The sequence below is a fragment of the Lactuca sativa genome, chromosome 8 (genome assembly GCF_002870075.4).
Source record: "Lactuca sativa cultivar Salinas chromosome 8, Lsat_Salinas_v11, whole genome shotgun sequence".
Lineage (NCBI taxonomy): Eukaryota > Viridiplantae > Streptophyta > Magnoliopsida > Asterales > Asteraceae > Lactuca > Lactuca sativa.
The window spans coordinates 93,090,058-93,100,137 of NC_056630.2; the positions used below are offsets into that span (position 1 = coordinate 93,090,058).

General features: G+C 31.8%; 1 protein-coding gene across 1 annotated transcript; it reads left to right on the plus strand.

Moving 5' to 3' along the window:
* Positions 1-6,883: 6,883 nt before the first annotated feature.
* Positions 6,884-7,291, plus strand: LOC128127799 (umecyanin-like). Its single transcript, XM_052766492.1, has one exon. It carries the CDS (start codon positions 6,884-6,886, stop codon positions 7,289-7,291), a length of 408 nt encoding a protein of 135 aa, XP_052622452.1.
* Positions 7,292-10,080: the final 2,789 nt, after the last annotated feature.

Sequence of the window (10,080 nt, forward strand, 5' to 3'; positions counted from 1 at the left end):
GTTCATATGATATCTTGTAGAACAAAGGAATAACTGATCACTTATCTTAGGGCCAATGTTTAATTTGAATCAAAGCACTCTTTTCTGTTTAGTTCAAGGTCTAGACTTGCAATTGTAGTTACATACTTATCCAAATGGGAGACTGTTGGACTAAGGTGTCTAATTCAGTAACTAAATTGGTATATTCTTGTAATTAGAAGAAAAGTCCTTTTTGGGTTGCCCTCATGAATAAAAATAACTAGAAATGATATTAGGAGAGATGAGTATAATTTAATAGATTATCATGTGATTAATAACCTAATTGGAAATTATGGAAAAATGATTTGTTAATATATTATGTGATTAATATATTAAATGGAAATAGACAGTTGATTTGTTGATTTATTATGTGATTAATAAATTAATATGAGATCAATTGTTAAATAATTGATTTGTTAATTTATATGATTAATAAATAATATGAAATCAATTAGAATTGATTAATTACTAATCAAAATTAATCTGGAATTATTTCGCAATTAATTGGAATTAATTAAAATTTAAAGGTGCAAGGGATGAATTGTAACAGTTTCAATAGGTTGAAAAAATAAGCAATTCAAGAACCTTCCAAGGTGGACAGTTTTGGAGGGTTTCGTAGGGTCTCTGGAAATCTCCTGGTTGCATAAAAGGAAAGGATTTGAATTTGGATTAAATCTACTATTTAATTAATTCAAATCTTGCTTTGCCTGCAAGTTATCTAAACTATAAATCGGACCCTTGGCTTGCAATTTTCGTTCACCACATTAACTAAAGGCATAGGAATGAAATTCCCTTCATATCTCCTCTCTCCTCCTCTTTCTAGATTTTCTGGTTTTGGGTGTGAGCCATTAGAGGCATCACCCTTTTGGGTCGATTTTGATAAGATTGAGGTGGCAATATGGTAGTAGGTTCTGAGGTCTCCTTCGGAGATGCAAAGTTTCCTTGAGATTTGGCTGATTATTAGTTAGAGGATCGTCTTGTGTTATATTGCGCATTCCGAGAGTCAAGGTTGGTATGTATCAGGTTGAGCCAGTCTGAGGCCTTGAGGTTGTAGACGACAGTCGGCGGTGGTTCGAACCCTAAGTGGGGAAGAACTGGATTGTCTTCTTGGAGGATCATTGTTCGGTTTGATTTTACGGTATCTTTGCTATGCATCGAAAGAATATAGCGTATCCATTTGATTGAAGCTTGGTAATTGAAGATCTTAATTTTCATCTACCTTCTGGACCTTTGTAGGTCATAAAGTTCCAAACGTTATTGCATTTCTCTTTGGATCGATGAGTATTTAGTGTTATGATTCATTTTAATGAATTTCGGTCCTTTGAAGCTTGTTGCATAAGGTTTAGAGAACTTTTGAGATTTTGATTGATGTTGGGTTCATATCTGGTCGTTTGGTGGAGTAGATAGAGCGTGTAAGAGATTTCTTTACTCCATGAAGGAAGAAAAGTGTGTTTGGATATCTTTTGATATTGGGCTTTAGCTCTTGCTTGTTTGAAGTTTCCTAGTGGATAAAGTTGGAAACTTTATCCATTTCGACATCAAAGGGGATCACATTCGAAAGTTGGAAATATGGACTCAATGGATTAAGTTTTCTTAGAGTTGTTGGGACAGGGCAGACCATGAAGTGGTCGAGGCTACCATTGAGGTACTCGTGGTTAGAAAGCGTCCTCGTTGCATTTCTAAAGAATCCGTTGGTCAGATCGAGTGTAGAGCAAGTATTTTTCATGATTATGTCTTTAAAGGCTCATGCGTTTTCCTCACAAAAAAAAGTTTATGGGCAAGGATCTCATTGTAGACAGTAGTTCCCTTCGGAAGTGTCGAGGATCTTGATAGTAGAGTGTTTGAACCGCTCAAGTTATGCATCAGATATAGAGAACATGGTTAGCTCATGGTATAGGTTGGTTATTTTGTTTAGGATGGGAAATCGTTGATCTGCTGATCAGCTTCGGAGTTCAGTAATAGTATTTTGGTGTGGGCTTTGTTCAGTGTGTGTGTAGGATCAATAGGTTTAGTTGTTGATCCATTTCTGATCAACATGTCATTTCATTCTGTCATCAATATTTGGGGATCGTTCAAGGGTTTCTGAGCAGTACTAGTTGAAGGTGAAATCGGTGCGTCGACCTTTAATCAAAACTTGCCAATCATGTATCTAGGGTTCGCACATGTGTACCCCATGATGGTTGGTTCGGGAATATGAGTTTAGCAGGATCGAGTTGGGCAGTTGCCTTAGATGATGGAAGTTCGGATGATGTGATGCCATTGTTAATCTTCCAGGTGTGCTATCGGGTCTATGCATAGTCCCGTTTTGGATGTCACGTCTTTAAATTTTGAAATTAGGGTCGAATCGACTGAGATTTTGACATATTTTGTGTGATTTTGGAATTTTCATCCAGGTTCGGGAGTTTTACCGGGTTAGTGGTGTATCGAGGACATCAATTTAGTTCCATTCGAGGTTTGGGATCTTGTGTCATATGTTTAGGAGGATGTTTCTTCTAATGATTTGAGTTTTTCATCTAGTTAAATCTGACAGTAATTCACCATTTGGGTAAGGTTATGATGTAGAAGGAACATAGTTGGCTTAGGGAGCGTCTTTTTCTCTTGGGGAGTGTGAAATGTTGGTAGTTCAACAAATATTATTGTGAAGTGGTAAGTGGATAGCCAGAGATCACTTGGTCTGACTTATTGGCATGGTTCTTGTCTGATTTATTGCTTTCTATTTGAAAAAAACGTTCAAATGTATACCTTATTTTATGGTTATGTACGACCATGTGTTTTTTTACTAAGGATGCGTCAATGGTAACCTGTACTGAGGAGGATTGTGTGTTATAGAATTGCACGGATCCTATTGTATTGGCAAGTGTTGAGTGGGATGTTGATTGGATTCTCGTATGTCAGTGGGATGATGGTTAAGTACCTATAGGCCCAATGGGTGCTGGTCGGGAGTTTTAATGTCCATGGAGTGGATGATGGAAAGAACGGTGAGGAACTGTGAGCTTCTCATTCCAATGGTTATACGGTGTCACGATGTGGCGTAAACCATCGTGGATTTCATTTTTGTGTGTTGGGCCGACATTTGTGTCGTGGAGACCCGTGTGTTAGGTCGTAAGTCGTTTGGCATAGTCGAGTTTTTAAGAAATATGGAAATACTACTGGTGGCCTATTATCTGATGGGTTGGATCAGGCTTTAGTAGGAAATGAACTTTTTGGAATAGTCATGGTTGTATAGCAACGATTCCATGCCGAGCTTCTCCTTAGTGGATCCTTGTTCTTTTTTTAGAACAGTTTCAAGTGAGTTAAGCAATTATTGATGGGCCTCGTTGTAAGTCTTATGGATGAATCTTCAAACGATTATGCACCTTAGTTGTTAAGGGATATTGGATGAGATGCGAGATTCTGGATTGACCATTGTTAGGCTCATATGATCGGTGGGTGGTGATGACTTTTCGTGAAGTTAAGTGTATATTTGAGAACTTCTCGGCATGATTTTGAATTTTGGGATGGGTCTCACTTCACGATCGGACTGGTTGGAGTGTTCACTCTACATGGTGTTTTAGCGTACCTAGTCGAGAACTAGGGACAAGTATGATGAATAGAAGCTCGTCATTCAATATGTATGTTCTTGGAGTTTTAGGTTGGTGGATTCTTGATTTTTATGAAGCATGTCGAAAGAATTGGTTATCGTTACAACTTCAAAAGTTATTTCCGGTTGAGTGGTTTTCACTAAGCATGGGGTCATACCCCTGGAAAATAGGTATAATGTTATTCAGACGCTTCATTTTGTTTAGAGAATCAAGTTTCTACAAATTCATCATTGACGACACCAAGAACTACCAAAGGTTAGTAAATCCACATTTTTTTATGTATACCTTAATGTTTTAGGTTTTTTTTTTCTTACTTTAACACATTGTCTAATTATACCATTCGCTTTATGTCCACCACATGTTCGATGTAATGCCAATGTGGTTTTGAATGTTTTTTCCATCAATGTGTCGATTGTTTTGGTCTTACTCTACTTCTGATTGTTTATTCCTGCATAGTCATATTGTTTATACCTTTGAAAGGTAATCTTAAAACCTTGTAGAGATCATTTATGTTAATTTTGTTTGTTAAATTTTGAGCTTTTATGCATTTTGTATGATGGTAAATAGAAGGACTATAGAGGGTATTTGGTTAAGTGATGTCAAGTAATTTTGAGTCTTTATGGCTTAAATAACATATCTCTGCTGGCCATATGCATAAAATTAATCCAAATAAACCTAATTAAATCCTTATCTATGTAACATTTCAATTAAAGGGACTATATAAAGGTATTTTTTTTCTAAGAAACACAAAATATTGAATTAAACATCAAGGATTCCATTCCATTGTGTTTTTGGTTATAATATTTTTATGGATTTTTATTCCTAAGGATATGTTTAGCTCAAGGATACCTGCTCAATCCAATGTAATTGGAATTCAAGATTCTACCACTTGGCATGTTTGGTTACCAAAATGTACAGAGTTCTGTTGTGTCGCATGTTTGAGTGTGTGTTTGGTTCATCGGTTGAATTCGATAGAATCCAAGATTCCATTCCAGAGTGTGGTTAGTAGCCAAATACACATAATTAGTTTCCGAATATCATTTACACAAGTCCATCAACTAAATATGGCACCCAAGAGCTCATTTCACCACCTAAAAGTTCCAAACATAAACTTGTAGGAGTTTACAATTTCGATGATACTGTTTCTGAGTCAGCAACAAAGCCTATTGCACGCTCCATCAAAGATTCAACAAAGCCTATTTCTAAAATTACCAACACTTTATCATTTTATTTTTCTCGTATCGGAATGTTTTGTTTTCAAAGCATACTCAGTTTCTTGGGTTGGTATTTGTCGGGTTGGTATTTGTCTTATCTTTCCTTTTATGTTAATCATTACTCAACATTTTCGTAATAAAAAACTTTTGTTGTTTACTTTATTGAAAGTTTATTCATTTTATTTTGTTTTCTATTCAATATTAGCAATGTACATTTGTTTTATGTGACGGCTATTCAAATTGATCTCTGAAGTTTGAAAGTGCAGCGGCAAAATTCTAATTTTTTTTAAAAGTTAAGCCTAATAAGATTACATAAATGGTCCCTTCAAACACCGATTTGTAGTTTCTATGAGATACTATGACAATAACAAAAGATATTTTTGTACAATAAGAACAAAGAGAAATTTTGATTTTTTTCTAGTCAAAATCATCTTTTTGACATTTTCTCCGATTCTGTCATTCTATTTTATTTTTTTTTCATTTTTGTAATTTGATCACTTTAACATAAGAAAACAATACACATATATGAAAAACCTTAATACAAAAAAAAATATTAATAATTACCATTTCGACCATTATTTTTCCTTTTTTGTGGTTTTAACCATGTATTTAAATCGATTCGGTTAATTTGGCCATTTTCAAAAATTATGCCAAACAAACTACGAAGTGGATATCATTGACGTTTTCGGATAAAAAGATTCATTTCACCTTTCAAAGAACACAATTTTCATTAGCTGTATATTTTGCGATGACAATAAACAACAGTCAAGGACAATTATTCTCAAAGGTGATGTTGTTTTTTAGACAACCAATTTTTAGTTATCTGGAGTTGTATGTTTCATTGTCGAGAGTTAAAAGCAAAGATGAATTAAAAATATTAATTTTAGACAAAGATAATTAACTTAGCAATACAACATATAATGTCTTATTCAAAAAAGTCTTAGGAAATTGTAATTCATAACAACTATTTAAAATGTCAATAGTTTTTTATTAGTATATATTTAGTTAACTACTTATTCATCATTTGTTTGTATTTATTTTGAAAGTTTATTTTAAAAAATGATTCATTTTCATACATTAACTTTCAACATCATTTTTTAAAACATGTAAATATTTATTTTATTAGTTTATATTGAATTACTTACTTTCTTCGTTATATAATTTGTGTTTATGTAAAAGTATTTCTTTAAAAAATACTTAGTGCTTGCACCTTTATATTAAATTTGTTTTAATAAACTCATGTTGTACACTTCTATTACACTTAGTGTAACTTTATAAAATAAGTGTTTATTCTATTTTAAAAATGAAAATTTTATTCTGGAATTTGGAACGTTACATGTAAATTAAAAAATACGATTTTTTTGGTGTATTTTTGTATTGATTGTCGGGTGTTACATCTTATTTCTTGCTTTAGCAAGGAGGTGTGATCTTCGTCGATATGGTACTTTTAAACACTTATTGTAACTTTAATGGTTAAATTAGTTGTGAGACCAATGTATTACATGAACTTATTTAAAAAAAAAATTAAATATGAAGGTCTAAACATTTGAGAAGCTTGAATTTATAAGAAAAGTGAGAAAAAAATATTAAATAAAGTTGAAGTGTTTTTTTCTATTTTAAATTTAAAAAGAATAATTTAGATAAAAAAACAAACAAAAAACTAATGAGAATTTAATTTAGGAATTTTGAAATTAAAAGAAAAATCCATTAATGAAATTACTATTCATTTATTATTATATTTATGGTAATTATTACATTTAAATACTATGTGGAATTTAATAAAATAAAATAACCATAAAATGATATGTGACAAAATGAATAAGAATGTAATATATGACAAAAAAGTATTTATTTATTATAGTAGATGTGAACGGAAAAAAATACAACCAAATCATTATCATGCAATAAATATCTCCAACTACAAAACTCATTGAAAGTCAAACTATGAATACTTAAAATTAGTTACCATTAATCTCTCCAATAAATACCATCAACTATATTTTCCTATAAATATTCCCAAAATTCATTCTCAAATGGCATAGAAAAGGGTTTTGTGGATCTGAAAATAGAATGAGGAAGGTAAAGTCAAGTTTGGCTGTGCTTATGGCATGCATGGTGGTTGCATCCATGGATTTCCATGGCTCAACAGCAAAAGAGTTCATGGTGGGTGGTCCATTCGGTTGGGGTGTGCCACAAAATCACAAATTCTATGATATGTGGTCAAATCATCATACCTTCAAACCTCATGACGTGCTCATCTTTAACTTCACCGGCGAACTTTCTAACAACGGCGTCGCAGAAGTGACAAGGGATGCATATCTCAAATGTGATGCTGAGAACCCAATCTCACACCAGACCACCAGCCTCACTAGATTTAACCTTAAGAACACGAGCACGAACAATCATTATTACATCTGCACCATACACCAAAATTGCAAGTTAGGGCAGAAATTAGCGATTATGGTTTCCTTCCGTTGATAATTATTACCTCATTGATTTTATTTTATTATATAAAATATATATTTATATAAGGAACTATATATATAGCTAATACTTTGTCATACAAATTTATCCCGTTTCTCTTTTGAATATTTGAATATCCGATGGACAATGATGATGGTGAGTGGATAAATAAACTAGAATATAAGTTCAGTAGGTGAATCAAATATATCACCTTGATATTAATGCTTAATTAAACTAAAATACAGATAAATCGGATTATTAATATTGAACAAATCTAACTATACAAAGTAAATAACTAAGACAAATCTTATTATTATTATTATTATTATTATTATTATTATTATTATTATTATTATATCTCATCGAAATCGAAAAACACTTTTAAAACTCATGTAGTTTTGGCATTGTAAAAAATTCTTAGCAATATTAAATATAGCCTTGTTTCAATTTAAATTCATATCAACAACTTTGAAAATGTAAATACATATAAGAAAAGAAGTTATTGTGTGTATCTTCCAACAAATGTTTAAAGTTAAATTTGTTATTTGGGTGTTGTGGTTTACACACAATTCTTGGGTTTTCGACGAGGTTTATACTTACTAAGAAAAAGAAATTGATTATCTTTCTAATTCAACTAGATCGAAAACTGGTTTAGCCGGAATAATTTAAGTTGGGATAATTGGTGTAGTAATCATATTGCTTCTTTGTCAATGTATCTTATTTTGTACTATTGTTAGTTGGCTCTCTTTTTATTTTTAATTTTATACTTGTCATTCCACAAGAAAATATAACAAAAGAAAGATATAAAGAGAAGATACATTCACTAGATTATGAAAAAATAAGAAAAAAGGTTACTAAACAAGTAAAAAAATGACGAATTGTATTATTGTAATACGGGACGAACTAATAACACAACAACAAAAATAACACGATAAGTTTTGAATGATATTAGAAGAAGAATACAATATGATGCCTTTAATATTCAGATGAACATGATCACGACTAAAAATCTTACTCTAAATCTAGAAATACACTTATATATATATATATATATATATATATATATATATATATATATATATATATATATATATATATATATATATATATATATATATATATATATATATATATATATATATATATATATATATATATATATATATATAAAAGTTGTGTTATTGTATGCATAAATATGGACCAATCAAATTTACTTATTTTAAGAAAGTGATTTATATATATTATTGAATTAAATATAATTGACAATATCATCTTAATTAATTACAACGGTATTTTAGTAATTTAATATAGCTTTAATAAAGGAAAATTGCATTTTTTTAAGGGATCATAAATTCTATTAATTTTAAAAATCCGATTTTACGTATTATAATTTTTTTAATTCGGACATTCCGACAGAATATGTTTATGAGCATATTCAAAAATAAAAATATTCTTGAACCATAAATAATAAAAATATTCTTGAACCTATTTCTTGATCATGAATTTAAAAACTTCTTGTAGAATAACAAATCGTTGAATAATCAATTGAAAAATAAAAACAAAAAACACATTTTTTTCTTATAGAATACAGGTAAGAATTATTAAGAATTACATTTATTGTTAAGGAATAAAACTAAAAAACAATCAAAACGTGAAAGATAACATCAAAATCTAACAACGACTAATACAATGAAAGATGGTGAACCCATCACAGGCCACATGCAGAAAATGCAAAGGTATGTGGATCGTTTGATGAAGCTGAATGTGAACTTCCCAGAGGAGTTAGCAATAGATATCATTTTGCACTCCTTACCATCGTGTTATGATCAATTCCGCATGACATACCACATGAACAAGGAGGAAGTCACCCTCAACAAACTTCAGGGACTCCTTAAGACCGCAGAATCATCTCTTAAAGGTAAGTCGGTTGTTACCACTTCTACTCCTACTCCAAACTCCGCAACATTCATGGCAATTGGGAAAGGTAAAGGTAAGAAGAGGAAGACCCCTTCGAAGGGTACCAAGGGTAAGACCCTTGATGGCTCCTCTTCTAGCGGAACAAAGAAAGGTTTCGTTACACCTTCTTCTGATCCCAAAGAGGCTGAATGCTTCTACTGCCATGAAAAGGCGCACTGGAAGCGGAACTGCCCAAAGTACCTCCAAGATTTGAAGGATGGGAAAGTGAAACCCAACCATACAGGTATTTACACTATCTTATCTAATAATTCACTGTATTCTAACTCTTGGGTCCTTGATACCGGCTGCGGTATTCATATTCGTTCTGATTTGCAGGGACTAGGAAGAAGTGCGAATGTGGAGCATGGAAAGATAAACTTGATCATGGGAAATAGGAAAGTTTCACCTGTAACCAAGATTGGAGTTTATACTTTGTTGCTAAGTAGTGGGTTTACTTTAGATTTGAATAAATGTTGTTATTCGCCAGAAATGGCAAGAAATGTTATTTCCTTTCATGCTTTGTACAAACAAGGTTTTACCTTTTCTTTTGATAATGAAATTGGTGGAATAAATGTTTTCTTTAATAATGTGTTTTATTTTAAAGCATTACCTTCTGATGGTGTGTATGAAGCTGTGTCTGTTGTAGATAATTTAGGAAATAATGTGTTGTGTATTGATTCTACAAATGATAATAACTTGGATAAAGCATCATTATGGCATTGTCGTCCTGGACATATAAGCAAGAAATGCATAGGCCAAATCCAAAAGGATGGAGTTTTGGAATCATTTGACCTAAAGTCAGATGATAGTTGTCAATCATGCTTACTTGGAAAAATGAAAAAGTCACC

Bases quoted from the DNA above. Each gene is read 5' to 3' on its own strand.
- LOC128127799 (XM_052766492.1), top strand. From the start codon at position 6,884: ATGAGGAAGGTAAAGTCAAGTTTGGCTGTGCTTATGGCATGCATGGTG.